Here is a 24889-nt window from a genome sequence, read left to right as displayed (position 1 = left end):
AACTATTGGCAATTAAGAAATGCTATAAACAGGAAGTGCAAACTGGCGAAAGAAGAGTGGATTAAAGAAAAGTGTTCAGAAGTGGAAAGAGAAATGAACATTGGTAAAATAGACGGAGCATATAGGAAAGTTAAAGAAAATTTTGAGGTACATAAATTAAAATCTAATAATGTGTTAAACAAAGATGGTACAACAATATATAATACGAAAGGTAAAGTTGATAGATGGGTGGAATATATTGAAGAGTTATACGGAGGAAATGAATTAGAAAATGGTGTTATAGAGGAAGAAGAGGAAGTTGAGGAGGATGAAATGGGAGAAACAATACTGAGATCTGAATTTAAGAGTGCATTAAAAGATTTAAATGGCAGAAAGGCTCCTGGAATAGACGGAATACCTGTAGAATTACTGCGCAGTGCAGGTGAGGAAGCGATTGATAGATTATACAAACTGGTGTGTAATATTTATGAAAAAGGGGAAGTTCCGTCAGACTTAAAAAAAAGGGTTATAGTCATGATACCAAAGAAAGCAGGGGCAGATAAATGTGAAGAATACAGAACAATTAGTTTAACTAGTCATGCATCAAAAATCTTAACTAGAATTCTATACAGAAGAATTGAGAGGAGAGTGGAAGAAGTGTTAGGAGAAGACCAATTTGGTTTCAGGAAAAGTATAGGGACAAGGGAAGCAATTTTAGGCCTCAGATTAATAGTAGAAGGAAGATTAAAGAAAAACAAACCAACATACCTGGCGTTTATAGACCTAGAAAAGGCATTCGATAACGTAGACTGGAATAAAATGTTCAGCATTTTAAAAAAGTTAGGGTTCAAATACAGAGATAGAAGAACAATTGCTAGCATGTACAGGAACCAAACAGCAACAGTAATAATTGAAGAACATAAGAAAGAAGCCATAATAAGAAAGGGAGTCCGACAAGGATGTTCCCTATATCCGTTACTTTTTAATCTTTACATTACTTTTTAATCTTTACATGGATCTAGCAGTTAATGATGTTAAAGAACAATTTAGATTCGGAGTAATAGTACAAGGTGAAAAGATAAAGATGCTACGATTTGCTGATGATATAGTAATTCTAGCCGAGAATAAAAAGGATTTAGAAGAAACAATGAACTTCATCAAAGATGAAGTCCTACGCAAGAACTATCGCATAAAAATAAACAAGAAGAAAACAAAAGTAATGAAATGTAGTAGAAATAACAAAGATGGACCACTGAATGTGAAAATAGCAGGAGAAAAGATTATGGAGGTAGAAGAATTTTGTTATTTGGGAAGTAGAATTACTAAAGATGGACGAAGCAGGAGCGATATAAAATGCCGAATAGCACAAGCGAATCGAGCCTTCAGTAAGAAATATAATTTGTTTACATCAAAACTTAATTTAAATGTCAGGAAAAAATGTTTGAAAGTATATGTTTGGAGTGTCGCTTTATATGGAAGTGAAACTTGGACAATCGGAGTATCTGAGAAGAAAAGATTAGAAGCTTTTGAAATGTGGTCTATAGGAGAATGTTAAAAATCAGATGGGTGGATAAAGTGACAAATGAAGGAGGTATTGCGGCAAATAGATGAAGAAAGAAGCATTTGGAAAAATATAGTTAAAAGAAGAGACAGACTTATAGGCCACATACTAAGGCATCCTGTTATAGTCGCTTTAATATTGGAAGGACAGGTAGAAGGGAAAAATTGTGTAGGCAGGCCACGTTTGGAATATGTAAAACAAATTGTTAGGGATGTAGGATGTAGTGGGTATACTGAAATGAAACTACTAGCACTAGATAGGGAATCTTGGAGAGCTGCATCAAGCCAGTCAAATGACTGAAGACAAAAAAAAAGGAAGTCATGTGGTGTCCACATCAGATTTTTTATCATTACAACAATAGTTAAATAAGTTAGTGTTAAGTTAGTATCATGATTATTCATTATTTTAAACTTTTAATTATAATACAATACAGTATTCTAGCATTTATTTCCCTTTAATAAACTAGAAATAATGAATATTACACAAAATTATTAACATATGTTATTCATGAAGAAAGTTTCGTTGCCTGCTGTTACAGAAATAGTAACTGAAACTGTGTCTGTTATCCACAAAACAGAACTAGAGTATTTATAACCTTGATGAATACAAGAGTGAAGAATCAAGGAAAAATTTTAAAACAAAGAATTGAATTTCAGCACCTTACAATATATATGTAATTCTGTTGTATAATATTGTATAACATATATGTATTGTTTATGCACGAGTGTTGTACTACCTCCAGAGGGAACTCCCCTTACCAAGACTTAACTTTTTTTTTTCATGGCAAATGTCCAAATAATGGCAGGTTCCATTGTATTTATCTGTACATATAATTATATTTATATATTATATTTGTTTTTGTTTGGCTTTACTAAACATTTTTTAGTTATTATTTTTTTTTTTTTTAACAAAATTCATAAAAATATATTTATATGTTGAATATTTATCTTTAGACAGCCATTGAAAAATGAAATAAATTCCATACTTGCTAAATAATAAATAATCATACCTAGCAAAATGCTAAATAAAATAAATGAGTTACTAAAACAATGCAATAATTTAACAATATTATGACAATAGTATTAACAATATTATGTCTATTGCAGTTTTTTATCACTAATACAGGTCACATTGGGTCAGCTATTCCAATGCTTCAGAGGTAAGATCATGGATGTTTTGTAGCGAGCCTCTAAAAGATGCATTTGAACAAGCCAGAGCCAGGTGGCGATCGTTTGTTATTCAGCTCCACATTGATCTCATCGTAAGCTTTCCACAGCTCCCAATTGGGTCAGGCTCTTATTGTTGATGCTGATTTGTGTGAATCCTATTGAAGTTGCACCACTGTCTTCTGAGAAGAATAAATCCTGGTACCCTTAGAGTTGGATCTGTCACAAGGTTGGAGTTAGTAATATTTTGACCTTGCTATAATGATGTCCAGTGATCCTTTATGTTGAAGTCGTGACCTGATCGGCAGCTGCAACAGGTGGATGTCTGGACTTCGATCTTGGGTGCTGCTGTTCGAGAAAATTTATATCATCATGAATAGGTAAAGATGGGTTAGCATTATATTTTCCAACTGTGATTTGAGGGCTGCTAGTTGTCTAGTTTGGAGGGTGTGATATAACACAGCAATAGTAACCACTGGAGCGTAGTTGTTCCAATGGTTCCAGTTATGGTTCGCCTAGCCTGGTTCAGATGTGTGTTAACAAGCTTGATGTGGCAGCTATTAATCCAGACAGGTGCACAATATTCTGCAGTTGAATGTATGAAATCTAGTACACTGATTCTTAAAGAGTTTTGGTGTAGCTCCTCAAGATGAATTGACCAGCTTCTGAATCAGGCTGGCTCTAGTTTTAACTTTAGCCAATAATTTTTCAAGGTGTTGTTTAAAGGTAAGTGTTCTGTCAAGCATGACACTGAGGTATGTCGGGTGGTTTTTTCAGTGCAACTCCTTCATAGTTAATGGCAAGAGTTCGTTGAGCTTTCCTGTTGTTAAGATGGTACGCCGTGACTTCAGTTTTATTTGGATTCAGCCAGTCCCCATTTTTTTAAATATTCACTGATTGTACCAAGGTCTTCTATCAGTATAGCCTCAGTTGGGCTAAATTCGAGCTTTGGGTACCAATAACAATATCATCTGTATATATGAATTTTCGAGATGTAGTTGGTGATATATTTGAAATATAAGTATTAAACAATAGAGGTGCCAGTACGGATCATTGTGGTAGGCCATTGTGTAGACTGTGGAAAATGCTTGGCTTTCCGTTGAGATGTACTAGGAAAAGTCTATCACTCAGCATCTCATTCAGTAGATTAAGGAACAATTTGCAAGGAACAAGCTGGTAAACCTTAAGTAATAGTCCTTCTTTCCAGACTTTATTACAGGCTGAACTTAGATCAATACACGGGCAGATGTTTTAAGCCTTTGTTGAAATCCTTTCTCTATGTAGGCTGCAAGCGAAAGGACCTGATCGCAGCAATCTCTTCCTGGCATAAAGCCAGCCTGCTCTATTGGTATACCATTACTAACAATGGGTGTTAAGACGCACAAGCAGTATTCTTTCTAAGATCTTGAAACATATGCTTAAAAGTACTATTGGCCTGTAGCTTTTGGGTTGAGCAATGGCCTTCCCAGGCTTAGGAATGGCAATTGCTGTACTTTTCCTGAAAAGTTTTGGTAACTTACCCCTTTGCAGGATATAATTATAAATATTGAAAAGCCATAGTTTCGTGTTTGGACCAATATGTTTAATAAACTCAGGATATAATGTTGTCTAATCCAGAAGCTTTTCTATATTTTGTTAAATTGATTGCAGCACTGAATTCTTCCATTGTGATATGGTTCATAATTGAAAGGAGCTTTTGATGACTACTGTGCTTTTGCAGTAGTCATCTATACACATTTACGAATTTTGACAATTCCTTACCTCACTTCTCTCTAGTGTGTCTTATCAATAATGATCTTCGATAGGGTCTTACTTCTTTTGGCTATTGCTTCTGGCCTAGTAGCGACGAGTGTTTTTTGTCCAGTTTCCAGCTTGCAAAATAAATTCCATGCTGTCCTGATGATACGCTTTAAGTAGAGGCTCTCCAACATTTATTTCCATCTATATGTTCTAGCGTTGTTTAGGGCTTCTAGCAACTGCTCGCTTATTGCCTGGTCTCTTATGCATTTGTAAGCATTGTACAGTTCTTGACACTCTTCATTCAAACAGGGAATGTAGGATTTTATTACTCCTCAGGGAGTATGTTTTTTGGCAGAGCTGATTACTAGAACAGCAAATCTTTCATAGTTCTCTATTTTTGATGCATCCACCTGATGTCATCCTCTAGTTGCTTGCTGAATTTATCCCAGTTGGCTTTCCTAAAATTCCATCAAGGGAAGAGAACAGTTGATGAGAATTTTTATGCCTAGAATGGTGACTATTGGTCTGTTTTGAGAATCTGTCTTGTTAGAGAAGTACTTGTACTTCTATAACAACGTGGCATAGTTGTGCTCCCATGGTTATAAAAGTTAGGTCAGGATTGTAGCCCTTTCACCATCTTGCAGAATGAAATGTGGGTTGTTTCTGCTCAGCATCAAAGAGTAGTTTAAGGTTGCTTCTCTCTGCCCAGTCTACTAGGGTTATGCGTTGTGTATTGTTGTCATTATGCCTCCAAATTTGGTGGTATGAGATAAAATTTCTGGTATATTTAGAAAGATGATTAAAAACGGGGATTATGCCATTAGATCACTGTGCATTTGGAGGTTTATAAATACTGACGATGATGTATTGCTGCTGCGAGATTATATCCTGATATGTAGCCTCGTGACTGAATTTGGCAATTGTCAGCTGCATGTGTTTCGTGGATTGTGACAATGTCAAGTTTAAGTTTAATTGCTAACTTATTAATGTATTCACTTTTACTGCGGCTGATGCCTTCTACATTGATTTGGCATACTCTTATTTGGAGCCAATTGTCAAAAGGTCCTGAGAAAGACTGTTTCAAAGTTTGGTTTGCCTTGTTTTCACCAGGAGATCAAAAGAACAAAAAGACAGTCTGGCGGTTCTTTATCACTGCTCATTTAGTGTTAAGCAGGGAGTATGTGTAACATTCTGTTACGGACGCGAACAGCTTTTCCCCCCCAATGTTAATACTGAAAACATAGTAGTCAAAAAAAAAAATGCAAAACAAATAGGTACAAAAGAAACATAATTAATTCATTACAAATTAAAGCTAAGAGTTAGGTGCATCTAAATCAGCATTACTCAACCAGGGGGATGCGATCCCCATAGGGGTTGAAATGATATGAAGAGGAATCATGGAATTACCCTACAACTTTACACATAAGCAATAATAAAATCATTTTATGAGAAAAATAATCATTTATTATAAACATTTTACTTACATTTGTAAGTAGACATGTAAAGAAAATAAATTACTGAGATGGTTGCAGTTAAATTTGAAAATTTCTCCTTGCGTGGATTTATGTTACAAACTAACAAATGCAAATTGTTTTAGTAATAAAAGACTATTTCTATATTTAGTTTTTAGAACAACTATAGACAAAAAAACCCTTTTCACAGAAGTAAGACATGGCAAAAGGGCTTACTATTTTCAATGCTTCTACAATTAAATTTCCATATTCATTTTAATGATCAAGATTCACTTTAACATACCTCTTTCTTTTTCCTGTTTAGCCTCCGGTAACTACCGTTTAGATAATACTTCAGAGGATGAATGAGGATGATATGTATGAGTGTGAATGAAGTGTAGTCTTGTACATTCTCAGTTCGACCATACCTGAGAGGGTGGTTAATTGAAACCCAACCACCAAATAACACTGGTATCCACGATCTAGTATTCAAGTCAGTGTAAAAATAGCTGGCTTTACTAGGACTTGAACGCTGGAACTCTCGACTTCCAAATCAGCTGATTTGGGAAGACGCGTTCACCACTAGACCAACTCGGCGGGTCACTTCAACATACCTGAATCTTCAGAAGTGAAGTGTAGTTGTAATGTTCTATTGGCTGAAATTTTGATGAGTTGATCGTGAATATCAACAGGTAACTTAGCAGTTGTAATGTTTTCACTAAATGCATTCAGAACCCACCTCTTTGAGAAATCATTTTTATTTTCCAGGAAATATTCCGCTAACTGAATTTTTAGCTCACACAAATACATCTTCATGCTATCCAAGCTGTGGTGAATAACAGTGTCTTTTTCATCCAAATTTTCTCAATATAATCAGAAATAAGTTAAAACATATCAAAATGTTTGTTTTGAAGGCAAATAAAACAGACATCAAGCTTCTTAATGAAAGCATCAACTCTGTCTATTATTAATAAATGTGTTTATCACGTCCTTGTAAATTTACATTCAAGTTGTTTAAATGTAAAAATACATCAGTAACATAAGCTAACAGCAACATATACTCATTATTTTGTAAAATCATTGAAAATGGCGTTTGTTTATCCTGGAAAAATATTAATTCATCTCAAATTCCAACAACTGGGTTAACACTTCCCCTGCAATAAACATCTGACTTCTGTATGGAAAAGAAAAATTATTTTCTTTTTGCCCATTTCATTGCATAATTTAGCAAACAGACTACTCTGTAATAGTCACTTTTAATAAAACTAACCATTTTTATACCTTTACAAAGAATCTGTTTGAGATTTTCCGGCATATTCTTTGTGAAGAGCATGTCTGTGAAGGAAGAAGTGCATCCATTCCACCTTTGGTATAAGATATAATTTTAAAGAAATCCACTGTTCTTTCCTGTTATCACCTTTACACCATTACTACATACTGCAATACATTTTGTCCAAACTATGTTATAGTTTTTAGTAGCTTCATAAAAAACATCAATAAGACACTGTCCAGTTGCGTGACCAGATGTTGATTTGCAAAATAACATATTTTCTTTGATTGATCTGTCCCTATCACACTAATATCTCACAAAACATAAGAACTGAGTAATGTTTACCACATCTGTTGATTCATCACACTGAATATTAAAAAATTCATTTGAACTCATTTGCTGAATTATCTTACTGCAAACATTGCCAGTGATGTCATCGATTCGTCTTAACAATGTGTTGTTAAAAAGCAGAATTTTTTTTCATTTTTTTTGGATCTCCCACAACTATTAAAACAATGCCCATATCAATTGCAGCAGGCAATAAGAGGTTTTCTGCGATTGTATGGGGTTTGAACATCTTAGTTACTCTTAATGCTATGAGATAAGAAACTTCATGGTACTTTTATCAGTATGGCTTGATTTACAATTAGAAGCTTGTTAATATTTCAAAGTATGTAATTTTCTTTTGAAAAATCCCAAGGGTTTGCTTTTATGATCCAGATGATTAATTTCTAAGTATCAAATTAATTTTGATGGCAATATGCTTTCATTGGAAAGGACTGAAAAGCCTGCGGCCTTCCATCCAATGAGATAATTTAAATAACTGTCATTTACTATTTTGTCTTTTTACTAATCAATTCACTGGATATAGATGGCTCACTTCGTTTTCTTCACTAATTTATCCATTTTACATAAAAAAATTTAATTAGAAAAACAAAAAAAAACAGTTACACCATTTGACCACACACTAAAAAACCAAACCTCAATTATTATTGTTATTTCCAATAAACTACACTTTTAAAAACCTAAAGGCACCAGACACACACTTTGCATTCAAAAATAAACTGACATTCTGTAATCCCTTACACCTGTTTCACAACTTGTCAAACGTATCATATGAATATTCAAACATGAAGCTGTCACAGAAAATATTATGTAAACATATCAAATTACAAGGAGCACGTACACATCAAGTAGGAACCTGTAAATTGCTCGTTTGTATACTTTATAAATGCATTTTCATACTCGTCACTAACAATGCAGCTAAATAATTTTAATTAGGTTTAATTGGATTGTGATTGGAGGGTCATGAAATATTCATTGTATATTTTTTTTTTACTTTTTGGCAGTCCAGGAGCTAAAAAGGTTGAGAATCACTGATCTGTATGATAGTCAAATTGTAAGTGTAGAGTACATTTACATTAAATTACCTCGAATGTAAGGTATAATAATTTTTTCTTAGGATCATTGTCATAAATAGGCTCCCTTACCAAAACTGAAGTCTGAATTATTGTAGTGTTACTATTTAAGTGAACTATTGGAATACATCACCAAAGAACAGCAAGGAATTACTTAAACATAATCTAAGCTGACATGCAAAATAAAGAGATACATTGTTAAGGCCAAGATATAGAAGAAATAGTTTTTTTAGAAACAAATACTTTACATAAAGATAATTAATTAATAAAGTTCCTGTAAATATGACTGTAAACAGGAAAAACTTTCAAGAATGAATTGAGATATTTCAATGAGATTTGGTAAACATGAAATACACATTCCTTTATATAAAAAAAAATAAATAAATAAATATTTTTCTCAAAATTCAAAACAATGTCCATGTTAATTTTTAAATTATTATATCTGCGTCAGTTTGTTATATTTTATTTTATCAACTAAAATATTTAGAGTAATAATGTGAATTGAATAATATATTAATTAAAATTTCATTTAAAATAAATGAGTCACAATGGATATTATTGAAAGTAAGAATTCAAATTCAAAAATTTAATAATAATTCAATCCAAATAAACATTGTACCAATTATCTTCAACTAATAAAAGTATTACAATTTTTAATTCTTTATGAATTTAGAAAACCTCAAAATTTAAAGTTTTCCTGAAGCGAAAAGCTCAGAAATAGCCAACTAACTTTCAAGTTAATGTAAATTATTTTTAATGAATAAATTATAAACTACTGGGCAGATATATTAATTTTTTTCCAAACTAACTGAATATTAACTAATCCACCCATTTCTCATAATAGCCTGCAAACTTAATAAAGTGTGGAGCAGAGGAAACGCAAGTTTTTTACTATTGAATAACTTTGGTTGTTTTAATTAGAAAAAAAAATTACATTAAATAATAATATTTCTATTGCATTTTTGAAACCAGAATACCTTAATTAGGTTTGGAAAATAATGTTAGTAGAATGACGTCCTTTTTGCCAGATGCAAATTTGGAGCCTCTCCTCAAAGCTCTTCAAGACTTTTTCCAACATTTCATTAGACACAGCTTCAATTTATTGACAAAAGGAAATTTTCAGGTCTTCGATTTTGTGGCTTGTTTACATACACTCTTGATTTCAGGTAGCCCCACAAAAAGAAGTCACAAATCAATAGAACGGGAGAGCATAGGGAGCCAAGAAACATCACCAAATTGTGAAGTGACATGTCCAGGAAACATTTGTCGAACCACTTCAATTAATGCTCTCACCGTGTAAGCTGTGACACCATCCTGTTAGAACCACATTTTTCTCATTTCACCTGCCTTTCCAGTTCTGAACACAGGAAGCTGTTTAATATGTCAATGTAACACACTGATATTACTGTAATTGTGATTTCCCCCTCTTCAGAAAAGTAAGGACCAACAATCCCTATCTTGGAGACACCACACTACTCTGTAAACTTTTGAGCTGTGGAGAGGTTTTTGGTGTAGTTCACATGAGTTCTCTAATGCTCCATTTCAACAGTTCTTTACATTAACACAGCCATCCAGATGGATATAGGCTTTGTCATTCATCATTATTAGGACCTTGCATCTTCCCTAAGAATAGCACTCATTATGCCACAAAATTCTTTGTATTGCACAAAATCACTTTCAATTAGCTGCTGCACAATCATCATTATTTTGCTGGAATAGCAAGAACTGCCCTTCTCACTCTTGTCTACATTTTCTGGAGTTCAGACTGAATTGAGAAGGCCAGGTGGTTTTTATTTCATCACAGATCCAGTACTTCCAAACACCTCAACCCACTGAAGTATGGTGTTTTGATCTGGAACTGCATCTTGACATTCAATATTAAAATTTCAACAGAAAAGACACTGAATCATGACCTCAGTCATTGTTTTTAAAAAAAACTGCTCAACAGCAAACACATTGTTCTATGCTCCAATGCTCCATAGCGACTGAAACCGCGTAATTTGAGCTGTCTGCAGAGGTCGCTGAAGGTCAATATCTCCAATCACCACTGACTACTAACGGTTTAAAAAACATGCATTTCCTCTGCTCCAGCCTGTATTTATACATATATTGAAATACATATTTCATTCAATATCTATATTTAATACTTAAAATTTCCTTTACTTATACTAAAGTGTTTACTTATAATTTTATTATTTTTTTTTTTTAATTTTAATTTATTTAAATTTAACTTAATTTAAATTAATTTTTAAAATTTTATTTTTACTAATAATTATTTATACTTAAAATTTTTGCAAATAACCACTTTCATTTAAGCAAAAAATCATTTATCTAAAACTTCTTGCTCTCTTAGTTTCTGTTAACAACCTCCTGTTCCAGTTCCAAATTCTCCATAAATGATTAATCTTCCTTTGTTCTATAATCTTTAAAATGCACATTTTTATTTTATGTTTTTGTATTGGTAAATTTAACTGTGAACTTCAGTCTAATATGCTAAGCATTACAGTATAATAATTGGATTTTTAGGTAAATATTATTTTATCAATGAGGTATTAGATGAGTTCATGGAATTCCTGCAAGTAGTTTCATACCCAGGAATACTATTGCAATCAGTACTGAGAACCGGCCTTCAATAATATTACATATGACAACCCATATACCATCATGCAGTATCTGGAGATCAACATTATCAGCAATTATAACTATTAGATACCTTGTGGCTGAAATTTGAAACTACTTTTTAAAATGTAATATTTTTCAACTTATTTCTAATTCAGCATTGTGATAGAGTATTTTGGGCAGTTAATCTTTCTGACATCATCATATAAGATTTTCCCCTTTTTATGATAAAATATTTCTTGAACACACCACAATGATTCTGTGTAATGACTAATTAGAATAAACTGCCAATACTCAATAATTTTATTATAAAACTAAAGACCTATACCACTAATGATATTAGAATTCACACTAGTCTTAGTCACACTAAGACTATCTTCAGTAAGAATTTACTCTTTGGTAACAAAAGGCAAATTATAATAAAATAAACCATAAGCACCTTTCATACTTTCTAATCTGCAATTGTTACTTAAACAATTTCATTCTTATATAGAAGTTACTTATTAATTGGCATAATGCTGATAATGTAGTAACAGGGCATTTTTAATCATTATGCTGATAATAATAGGATTATCTAGTAATACTTCTAAATGCCTCAAACCATCGGAGTATGGTGTTTCGAACTGAAACTGTATCTCAACGTTCAATATTAAAATTTTAACAAAAAAGACGTTGAACCGTGACCACAGAATCATTGTTTCAAAAATTGCTCAAGAGCAAACACACAATGTTCTACGCTCCATAGTGACTGAAACTGCTTAGTCTGAAACTGTCCACCAGAGGTCACCAAAAGTCAATAACCCCACTGAGTACTAGCAATTTAGAAAACATGAATTTCTTCTGCTCCACCATGTTTTTTAAACCACTCTAATACTGAGTAGTAGCAATGTTATTAAACAAGCTGAAAAATGATTTTAGGCATAAATTCACAACAGAATGTTCAAACCAAACATTTTAGCATGAACATTACTGCTGTTGAAAAATTACATTGTTTCAAATATCCCCACTCAAATACTTATTTTAAATATTTACTTAGGCATCAATTACACAATGTTCATTCAGTTTCTTCACCACCATCAAGTACTGAATACACAACTTTTTCATGAGACCCATTAATAAATTTAAATGAATTTAAAATCAAGCCAAAAAGGTGGTTGATCTATCAGCCTTCCTGTCTCTAACCATCACTTACGAAATGAAATTTTATACAGCCCCTTTAAATATAAGCTAAAACTGATAGATATCAATCATATATGAACAATAATATTCTCTAATGTGCAGAAATACATTTTCCAAGAGATCTGGAAGAATATTTAACAGGAAATTATTACAGTTGCTGCAAAAAGTTTAACGGTTTAATGTGACCTACAAGGCAATCATCTGCAAATAACAATTCGAACGTTAACTTTGAACTGATATTAGCCCCTAATTTGAAGCATGACATAATGATTCTCATCTGTCTACTGGACAATTTCTGTTGAAAGATTTGTCTCATCAATTAAGATCAATGATATGAGGACTCAGTGATTTGCAGTTGGCTTGAAAAATTAATGTTAAAACACAACTCATATTGGAAATTCAGCTAGTGGAAGATCCTGCATATTCACCAATTTAAGCAGGTAACAATAAAGTAATAGTAGTTTATGGAATGTTCTTCACATCAAATGAGTATGAGTTATTCACTCAACTGTCCTTGTTCAGACATGAAGATATTCTCTCCTATATCTGATATTGAAACCTCTCTCTCTTTCAGGATCGCCAGTATATGATTTACGAATTCTTGTTTCTTCAAGCTGTTTCTTAATGTCTTTCTTCAAGTTGCTTCTAATAAGAAAACAACGATTTATAATTTGGCTGTTGTATTTCTGGAAGTGACTCCTGGCAGTGATGCTACTTCACAACTATTACCATTAACTCTGTCTGTAAACTGGATAATTTGACATAATTTTCACAAATACAATGTTGTTTCAGTCTGTTAAAACCACAACTATGTATTGTAAAAAGTGAAATTGAAATCGGATTGTTCTGATTAGACCTAAAAAAGTATTATTTGTTTCTTAGAGGAAGTTTATGAACTATTACTAGAGGAGGCACCATATTACTTCTTTAGAACAAATTATTTTTCCCTTCTGTAATGTGAACACTTTCACTGTAATGATTCCCGCCATAACTCATTTATATATTGCACCTGAAAAATTGGGTGTTATTGTACTAACAATAAAATGTTTAAAATTTCTGGTAATAAAATGAAGCTCATAAAACAAACAGTTTAAGTTTTCAACTTTTCCATAAATCAATTTAAATATTTTTGTTGGATTTATTACTATAATTCATCTGATCCTGAGGTATGAAAAATTCTGTTGAAAAAAGACAGACAAGGAAATAGAAAAGTATGTATTTTATGCAAAACCTGTTCAATTATTTCAGCTTACTTCCAAATATAGTAGAGCATACAGAAATAAAAATATAAAACTATATAATGTAGTAATCTTCATAAGAAAATGGTTTAGATATACTTGAGATTGTTCAAAAAGAATAATGAATGAGCAATATTAATTTAGAAAAACAAGTTTGAATTTCAATATCCACAAAATATCATGTTTCAAAAAAATAAAAGTTTTTAAATCATAAGTTGTTTTTACATATAAACAAATTTACAGTTAAAGTTACAAAAACTTTTCTTGAATCTGAGCTAAATTTTACAGTAATTAACAGGGGAAAAAATTTAGAGTATTAACAGGAAAAAATTCAAATATATATTTATTGTCGTCACTGAACATTAATTCAGTAAAAGAAATGTAACACTATCAGTTCATGGCAATATACAGAGATGACCAAATAATGATTTATTTTTTGCAGAAACATTACAGTGACATTAATTTAATACATTCACTAGCATTATTATTCATCATACATTTTAGATTCATTTACAATATTATACTAACAGGTTGGAAAACAGAAATATGGCAGTAATACTAAACAAGGCTTTGGAAAAAATAAAATTTTATGTTGCTTACATCATATTAGAAATTATTCTAGAAAAATATCATCTTTTTTAATGTAGCATTTACCTACATTAAACAGCAATGATCAATAAATAAACTAACATACTCTTAGAAGCAATAAAAGCTGAAGCAACATTTATTGATCACAATAAAATTGTTGAAAGGCACTGCAAAAGAGAGGTGCCTTTCAAGAAAAGCTGGAAAAAGGTTACAAAAACTATAAGACTAATAAATGGAAGATGCTTACAAAAAAACTCTGACAGGAGAAAAAAGCAAGCACTGAAGGCAATCTGAAGAAGAAAAAAACCAAATTATTGATTAATAAATACAGTGACTGAGCAGGCTAATACCTTCCATAAAATCTCATTCCACAAAACAGAATAAAACTAAGAATCATTTGTGATAATATTTAAAAAAATTATCAATACAAACAAAAAAAAACTGTTTTACTGTTATTTATAGGGATCGGATTATATGCAACATTAACACTTGAAATATGCAAGCAAATATGCATGAAGAATGCTAAAAATATGCATGAAAAGTGTCAAAATATGCAACTTTAAATAATAGCAAAATAGAAATTTTTAATTTTTTTATTTCAAAATCAGCATACAATTAGTTAGTTGAATAACGTATCGATAAATACAATAATTAACAATTATTTAACATTTTGTTACTTTTGTGAACGTAAACAATCAGGTACTGTTCCAAATGTTCGGTAGTAAAGTGTATTTGATCACTCAAAATATTTTTAAAAGTGGAAAAGGATCGTTCCACATCCACTAAGGTAACTGGGCAGTATTTGAATTTGGGTGCTTTCTGGGCAGTATTAGCACTTATTGTTTCTGGCAAAAGTTCACCCGTCTCATTAATAAAAACTATCAATTTGACACAAAGGTTCAGAGCCTGGGTTATTGTTCAAAATGTTTTCTTTAAAGTTTACACGAAAATACCTCTGGCAATGTGGAGTTCATTTGGCGATTTTATTCATTAAATGAATAGATTCAGTCAACGCCGCATCTTGAGTTTCAAGTTTTTTAATACTCGCAGGTATGTGGGAAAAATGAATGCTAATCACAGCTACTTTTTATTTATTTTTTATTTAGAATTGTTAAATGCTTCCTTGGACTGACAAACTGCCATAGCCTCTGCACTATAAAAGTCATTTACTACACCTTTGATGGCCTCGAGATGTTCATTGTAAAACAGTACAACTTCAATCCACATTCCCCCATAGAGTTACCACCGGTTCGAGAGGTAAAGGCACATTTGGCAGTTTTTCTTTATAGGCCTTATCAAGAGCAGGTGCCTTAAAAAACACTTTCTTTGATGATGAAATCAGTTTATTTACATTCCCAAATGTGGATCGTACTTCTTCACAGAATCGATGTACCCCGTGAGCAAAGCACGTCAGAGAATCAAATTGGGATGAAATACTTGGAGGGCTTTGGCTCTCTTGATCATACAGAAAGCAGCGTTTGACAGAAATATAAACACTCTTTCATCTGCAGAAAATTCAGGAAATATTTTTTAATATCCTCATTCACAAATCTGGCGATCATAGAAAATTATTTGTTTTTTCAAGGTCTTTGTAGGCCACCAGATAGGAAGAAGAAGGCTCTAGTTTTAATGCACCAACAATTAAATTTGCAATGTAATGGCCACAACTGTCTGAAGTTTCATCAGTTAAAATCCAAATAATGCTATCCTTGAGTTTACTGCACATTTCTTTCAGAAAATGTAGGTAAATTGTTGGTATGTAATACGCAATGTTGATTCATCTGGTATATTTTGATTCAAGCAATATTTTCACAGAAACCCACCAGGTTGGTCTAGTGGTGAACGCATCTTCCCAAATCAGCTGATTTGGAAGTCGAGAGCTCCAGCGTTCAAGTCCTAGTAAAGCCAGTTATTTTTACACGCATTTGAATACTAGATCGTGGATACTGGTGTTCTTTGGTGGTTGGGTTTCAATTAACCACACATCTCAGGAATGGTCGAACTGAGAATGTACAAGACTACACTTCATATCATCACTCATACATATCATCATCCTCATTCATCCTCTGAAGAATTATCTAAACGGTAGTTACCGGAGGTTAAACAGGAAAAAGAAAAAATATTTTCACAGAACATAGGATTTGTAAGTTTGTGAAGAGGAATATTACTTGTAAGCAATGTTTCACATAAATCCATGCTAAAGTAGTTTTTTGTTTACCTTTGGAAGTGAAATCACTGCTACTTGCTGCTGTTATAAGTTGTTCTTCTGGGCCTTTCTTTGGTAATCCTGTGATATGAAGACTTGTCTTGACATGCTGGTTTATTTGAAATCTTTTTCTGCACAAAATATTTTTCTCGCAAACTCGACAATATAAAACATTTCCATCATATGTAAATGTTCCAGGATAGTCAGCTATCTACAAAGAGGCACTTTTTTTCAGGAGGCATGGTACACATTAAACTTTGCTCAAATAAATAAAAAACTAAACTAATGCAATAGGCATGTGAACAATAACTTGCATAATTTAATTGCCTAGTGGAAGGAGTGGTGTAGTATGCTTGCACGACGCAAAACAATATCGTCCATCTTTGTCTTGCGTGAGTCTGTGTTTTATTTGGCCTCATAATAATATTATCCTTCTGAAACCATAAACACATGGCTGCTAAGTGCACTCTAAGAGCCATGCAGCTAATAGGTTTGGCGTGTAAGATTTCATTTGTTAACTAGGTACCCTACTAAAAAATATTGTAAATATAGCGAAAATATGCATCACTAGATTTTTACGGAAAATATGAAATAACCGGTGAGAATGTGGTTAATATGCAAATGCATATAATCCAGTCCCTTAGTTATTTAATATCATGAAACAATATACAATCTCTAATTCAGCATTTTTAATATTAAATAATCTTTTTTTCTGTAATACAAATAGTCTCAACTTACTTCTTTGATGCACCCTTCTGTTCTCATCTTTTAATAATAACACTGTTTTTATTTGATTATAGATAAATCTCATATCTGAAGGAACATGTTGCACAAGAATCCCATTAAGAGCATCAAAACATCCTTCCAAAACAGATTTTTTAATAACGCCATCAACACCCTGTAACCAAGAACTTACCATCATTTCAATCAAAAATAAAGCATATTTGTATCCTTTCAATTACGCACATAATCTACATCCAGCTCCTACTAATAATTAATGTTCAAAACTCCAATTTTCATATCATATAAAAAAAAAATTTCAACTAAAACATCAATTTTACATTGCTATCATTTATTTCTACAATTAAATTTACTGCTCCTCCTACTTTTCAGTATTTTTTTTTTTAATTAAAAATAAGATTTTCTTTAAAAAAGATATTACTATTTTTTCTCAATAGTTTTATTTTAACTTCCTTTGAGGAAATGCAAAAAATAGCATATCAGAACACAAAATGCAACAAAAGTAGAGATAAAAAGATGAAAATGTGATTTCATAAATACAAGTATGTCATAAAAATCACATTCAATATACTGTTGAAACCAAATTTATAAGAATATCCGTGAAAAGGCATTTTCAATGCATATAAGACAAATCTATTTTTCAAATGTTTACTCAACAGAACTTAATTTTTAAAAATGATCCATGCTTTGGTGGTGAACAAAGTAAACTAAGAGTTATGGAGTTGGTGTCTGCAAACGTGCTAGGGACTGAAAGACTTAAAATGTTGGTAATCGCCAAAAGTAAAACTCCACATTATTTTTGAGGTAGACTAGACATTTAACAAAAAGACTACTGACATTTTTACAGATTGGGTAAAAAAGCTGGACAAATTTCCAGACAATACAAAAAAATCATACTTTTTATTGAGAGTTGTACAGAACATCCTCAAGACATTAATTCTCTATTAAATAATATAAAAGCTGTATTTTTCCCACCAAAGTTAATGTCAATTACACAACCAATGGATCAGGGGGTAATTAAAAATCTTAAATTGCACTACCGAAAAAGAATCCTGAAAAAAAATTGTAATCATTGTAGAGAACAAGACTGTCCCTATTAATATCGTTGACCTGTGGGAGTGCATTTCTGAATTATCAAAAGTATGGACCAATGATGTTAGCAATGAAGCGATACTCCACTGCTTTTGTAAAGCTGGTTTCAGAAACACCACGACATAATGGAATGAACAAGATGATATGACACTAGTACAGTCACTGGAATTTTCTCCAAACTAGAAATGTTAGTAGAAAGTTACACTGGAAGATTTCATCACTGCAAATGAACAGGTTACTGTTTCTGATTTTCCGGACAATGATGACATATTTCATAATATTAGTAAGTCCTCTGAACCGGTAAAAGAAGAAGATGATTATGATGAAACCAGGAGGAGGAGAGAAAACCTACAGACAATAAGGTTTTACAGTTATTTAAAGCAAATAGGCTTGGACTACAACTCAAGGATGAAGTACCCGTCAGCAATTTTGAGTATTTAAATAATGCGAAACTTTTCTAAACATAGTACCTTATTCAAACAAGAAAATTATTCACTTTTTCAAGTAATAAATTAATACTATATTAAAAATTATACATTGTAAACATTACCTATCAATATCTACCAAAAACTAAAGACTGTATTGGGATTAGTGTTTTTTTAATCAATTTAAAAAAGTTAGTGTATTCATTTTTTGTGTGATCAAGAAAAAATTGTGTTAGAAATAAAAACACAGGTGTTAACCTACAACTGAATAGAACAAGCTTTTAAGTATAGCCTACATCCATTCTAAATACAAGGTTAAGTCCTTACCTGAGCTACATACTTTTTATACAGTATGTATAAAGTATTAATTAATATGTAATGCATGACATAAAAAATATATTTACATGTTTTTCTATAGCCACTATTAAGGAAAATAAGTGTACTTAATTAATTCATCATAAAATGGGATAAAACATTCATAAAAAAAAATTAGACTGGGAATTCTTTTTACATCTATATGAAAGCCTCTATTTAACAAATTGTTCACAGGATTTTCAATTTCATTACATAGAGGTGTAGCTGTATTAGTGTTTATTTGATTATTCAGATTTTGAGCAAAACTGGTGATATTTATTTTTTTTATTTACTTTTATGTGATATGAAAATTAAGAAAACATTACAGTTTTAAGAAATACTTTGTTAATGTTTTTTATTGAAAAAATATCTATTTTATTATTAATAACTAAACTTTTATTTTAATTCCATTCCATATAAAGTTAAAATCAGATAAACCTGATTTTACTTTTTTCTTTTACCTCATCATCATCATCTAACTTTTTCCTAGTGAGATATTTCTTAAATAAAACAATAAGTAAAGATCACCGGATACAAGGTCCAGGATATGCAGCAGATAATCCAATATATCCTGTTTTTAACTGTAACTAATGCAGAGGTGACATGATCAATATTGGGCCAAGCAATATCATGGTGCAGGCAGAGATATTTAAACATTCCTCTCCTATTGTTTTAAACAGCCAACAAAAAAATCTTAGTGTCTCAGAATATGCATCAGCAGTAATTGTTTAGCCTGAGGCAGAAAATGAACCAAGAAAGTACCTCTCTCTTCCCAAAAAAACTTGAGCCATAATTTTTTTTGACTGATGTCAATGTTTTAAGTTTTTAGATTTAGTATACATGTGTGTGTTATCATTACAGTGATCATTACCTCAATTAAAGAGTGTAGTGATAAACCCCAACACAATAGAATCCAGCAATTCATATCCTTCTCAGCATGTGAAGCAAACGTGTGAATCACATAAATGCACAAGCAATCTGTTTTTTTTTTTGTTCCTTTAATTCTCTTGTCTTTATCCAATCAGATAAAAATGTTTCAAATTTATGAAGGTCATCAAGAATCAAAGTTTGCCTTCACTCCTTTTTTCATTATTTAGACCTTCCTTCTGAGAATTTATGGCATTATTATGAGGCATTGTCTTTCATATTATCATCACAAACAGTCATGATCTGTCAATGAAATTCTACTGATCATTACCCTGAACGCATGAATCGAATAGAATGCATTCCTGAATCTTAAAATGTTCAAAGAAAGCAAGGATTACCTACACCAAATCATCAGTCATTTGTTTAGCTAAAAGTCATGGTACTGTTCACAAAAAATTTGCGCCTGAAGGGCAAACTCAATCAAAATTACTACCATGAAGTTCTTGAAAGGTTCAGGATAGAAATACTTCAGACAGCAAACATTACAAACCATTGCAAATTGGCAAAAGTGAAATATAAGGAACAAAGTACTTTATCAGAAACGGCAAATGCTCTGCCTCTTATCACGAGATACTGTCAATCACAAAATTTTTGACCAGGAGGAACACTGCAGAGATTCACTACTCCCTACTATCTCCTAACCTAGATAAGTTCCTAATGACCTTTTTCTTCTTCCCAAGCTAAAAATCCACCTGAATGTCATAGCTGCTTAAACCAATTAAAAAAAATTGTGACAGATCAGCTAAAACCAATCCCAATTGAGAATTTCCAGCACTGCTATGAGCAGTAAAAGCAACATGCACCAGAAAATGCATGCTTATGTTTCAATCATGGTCTGCTTATGTTTCAAGCAGACCAGAGCAGTGGAAGGCAAATGCATATGATTTCAAATAAATAATTAATAAATGAAATCTACGCTAGAATATACTTAAATAATGTAAAACATCACAACACAATATTTCAAATACATCACTTTTTTTTTAGCTGATTCCAATAAAGGACAAGTTTCTTCTTAATTTAACTTGTACATTTTTTTATTTAAAGCTTTATTTTTACCTAAACATTGTCAGTTTAATGACTCCTTTTTTATAATTTTTATAGTAGTTTCAATGATATTCAGTAGTAAATTTCTTCCAGGTAAGTGAGATGAAATAACTTTAAATGAAAAATTACATGGTCAATATTGATTATCTAAAGTTATATTTTTTATTACCCCGGCTTAGTATTAGATTATTGAAACTTAAAAATATGTTAGCCTGATATCATTCTGAAATTCAAATTATTTTTATACAAATTTTTAAAAATTGCTTACAAAATTTACTCATTGCTTATCATGAAAAAAATTTACTCATTAGATTACAATAATACATATTTAATCACATTCCTAAAGTTATATAATGGTTACAGTTAATTTCAGATTCAAAATAACTTTATAATGTAAAGCCACATGGAAAAGTGTTAGAGCCGTTTCTATTTAATTACAATAAAATAATAAAAACAGAATTAGCTACAAACCACAGATTTTCTTAATTCATTGCAGACATCTTCCATGAATTGGTTCATTATCGGTATATGATTTGCATTTCTTTCAGAACATTCTTTATCGTAATTAAAAACTTCTGTGGAATGAATTTCACAAATCACTCCTACTAATTTAAACATGGCTCGTGTAACTGCAACACAAAGTAACACACAATGCAGTAAATCTTAAGTTTTACAAATGAAGCTATACCAAAACATTAAAGTTTTTCAAGCATTCAGAATAATTAAAATCCTAGTGAATAAAACAATGCTGCAAAACAAATAATTTACATACAGCTAAAATTAACTCCTATCAGACAAAAAATTGAAAATTACTTTTACTCCTGATGTTTTTTTTATTTATTAAAATACACATACTAAAAAAAAATATTCAATATTGATTTGTTAAATCAATAAAAAGATTAAAATATTTCCTCAAGTACAATCCTATACAATAGACTACCTTTAAGTATAAAATATAATTAAAAACCCTCAGATAAAAAATATTTACAAACTATCTAAATATATAAATATCTATTTAAAATACTTTAAAATTAATTCCTTAAATTGTGAAAAGGGTTGAAAACCACTCCTGTTTGACACGAATGACATCTCTTTCAAGAAAGTAAACATAAACATGAATACATATTATAGTATTATACAATCTTATGTTTGTTTTATCTGACGATATTTCTTCTATTTTGTTTTAGTGCATTAATAAAGGTTAGGAAAAATTCATAACCCAAACTTTTAGCGGTATAAATATACTACCCCTACAACTGCATTAAGAGATGAAAGTTATTATTATCTAGATAATCTCTCATATTTATAAATAAAAATAAAAAAAAAATTGTTTAAATCAATAGGTTAAAGTGATCAAAAGATTTTACATAATTTTACTAACTCCTAATTTTACGGAAAAAGAAAATTTTGCAATATTGGCTAGTTTTGATGACATAATTTTTTGATAAAATTAAAAACAAACACCTAAATAAAAAATTCATCATAACTCCTCATTTTTGCCAAATTATCTCTCAGTTAACAATTTTTTTATTTTATTCAGTCATATTATAAGTAATACACAGTGTTTATAAAATCCATTTCAAAAATTCAGGGGATGGTCATGGGGAACTGCCTGAATAAAATTAAATAATTCAACATGATCTCAACTGGAATAATTCTATTAAAATTATCATGTAATGAATTACAATATTAAAATTGAAAAATAAATAGCATAAATGTTTTTCGTTTAATGAACAGACACTGGTTATTAAACTATTTTTTTTTCTTATTCATCTTATTTTATTGAATTCAATTCTTAAGAGTAGCACTTTCATGCTAGGGATTGAAGTGAACTTTCTGTAAACTAGATGAAGGTTTAAGGTGGAAAGTATTATACAATCTGATGTTTGCTTTATCTGACGATATTTCTTCTGTTTTGTTTTAGTGCATTAATAAATCAGCTAAAAGAAAATACTACAAAAATAATTTAATTATTATTTTTCAAAGGGGATAAACAAGGTCAACAGAATCTCTATTTAAAACCTTGGATCAAAACACATAATCCTTATCACATAAATGTAAGAGTTTCCATATTAGACATGGCTGTGATATCAGCCTCAAATAAACAGTTTTTTTAAAATAATATAAACAATTTGTTAATTTTGTGTTTGCTTGTGTAATTGATGAATAAATTGTATGTAATTTGCAAACAATTATCACGTTAATTAAAGAAATGTCTAATGAAATAGTCTTGTTAAAATTTAGAAATTACTCTAAACAGAAATATATTAAAAAGATAATAAACAAATAACTATAAACAATAGATACAATAGACTATATAAATATAAACATTATCTACAAGTATAGATATAATATACCCTATATAGATATAAACAATAGATAATAAACAAATAGATGGCTGGTACTTATTCAGTTTAATAGTCAATAGTAAACATAATAACAAGCAATCCATTTAATGCATTAAAATCTTTCATCCAAGGTAATACATTTTTATTTTAATAACTTTGCAATAAAACAGGTTTTAAGAGTAACTCATCTCGTTTCATTTTCATGTTTCTTACCTTCTACAAATTATTTAATTTTTTTATTTTATTTAAACATTCCATTTTGCAACTGTGTTCACAGTGTAAATAAAATTGAATGACCAATAAATAATACGGAGGATATATCTTTTCCTTAAAGAAAGTCACACACAATGAGACCAACCTATGCTCACATGAACATTTAAAAGAAATAAAGATATTACACCAACATTCATCAGAAACAGGGCATCAAGATGGTCTGCTTGCATACCAAATTACTTTTCTAAATTAATTTTCTTAATTAATTTTCATCCAAGGTAATACATTTTTATTTTAATAACTTTGCAATAAAACAGGTTTTAAGAGTAACTCATCTCGTTTCATTTTCATGTTTCTTACCTTCTACAAATTATTTAATTTTTTTATTTTATTTAAACATTCCATTTTGCAACTGTGTTCACAGTGTAAATAAAATTGAATGACCAATAAATAATACGGAGGATATATCTTTTCCTTAAAGAAAGTCACACACAATGAGACCAACCTATGCTCACATGAACATTTAAAAGAAATAAAGATATTACACCAACATTCATCAGAAACAGGGCATCAAGATGGTCTGCTTGCATACCAAATTACTTTTCTAAATTAATTTTCTTATTAAGGACAATGTACATATCAAGTTAAAACCTGTAAATTGCTCATGTTTGTACACTTCATACATGCATGTCTGCACGTTCATACCTATAGCTATCAACGCAGCAAAAATATTTTTAACTAGGTTTGATTGGGTAGGGGTTGGCGGTTGTAAAATATTCATAATATAATTTTTTTACTTTTTGGGGGTCATACAGCTAAAAAGTTGAGAATCACTCGTCTACTGTGACGAATAATATTATTCATTATATAAAATTGATTAAACACATTTTATTACATAGGCTATTAAAGTTTCATCGTAGACATTACTCTGTAATATTTTCAAGTAAAGATTTTTCTTATTTCAAACAGCATACCTCATTTTTTTAAATAAAATGTTTATTTTTATTAAAAAGGAGTTTATAAAAATACTGATGATAAAATCAGAAAAATTGTTTAGGATTTTCATAGAAGTTCTTCACTGGTTGTTTGGAATACCAAAAAGCTTTAAAAAAAAGCGTCCAGATTACCAGGAGTCTGATGTACTTTTATCACTGAACAGTAAATATATATTCTACACAAGGAGACATTAAAAAAGCTGTAGTTCACTTAGTTGTTTTAAATGACTTAATGATTTATTTTTCAATATTTTTTTCATAAGTTTTAGGAGGATGGGCTAATGTTAAAAAAAGGCATAAAAACAATTTTCTCATATTTTTCTTCAAAGTTAAAT

The 24889-nt window shown here is 30.9% G+C and overlaps 1 protein-coding gene across 1 annotated transcript in view; it reads right to left on the bottom strand.

Moving 5' to 3' along the window:
* LOC142332775 (DNA-dependent protein kinase catalytic subunit-like) overlaps window positions 1–24889 on the bottom strand; it is a 366245-nt gene that overhangs the window by 329234 nt on the left and 12122 nt on the right. Inside the window, exons 4-5 of the mRNA XM_075379394.1 lie at window positions 21470–21627; window positions 17154–17313 (exon numbers count right to left, since the gene is read on the bottom strand). Of these exons, the coding sequence (XP_075235509.1) occupies window positions 17154–17313; window positions 21470–21627 (318 nt within the window). The remainder of the gene's footprint in view (window positions 1–17153; window positions 17314–21469; window positions 21628–24889) is intronic.

Source organism: Lycorma delicatula, chromosome 1 (assembly GCF_047948215.1).
Source record: "Lycorma delicatula isolate Av1 chromosome 1, ASM4794821v1, whole genome shotgun sequence".
Taxonomy (NCBI): Eukaryota; Metazoa; Arthropoda; class Insecta; order Hemiptera; family Fulgoridae; genus Lycorma; species Lycorma delicatula.
This window is presented reverse-complemented; position numbering and strand designations above follow the sequence as displayed.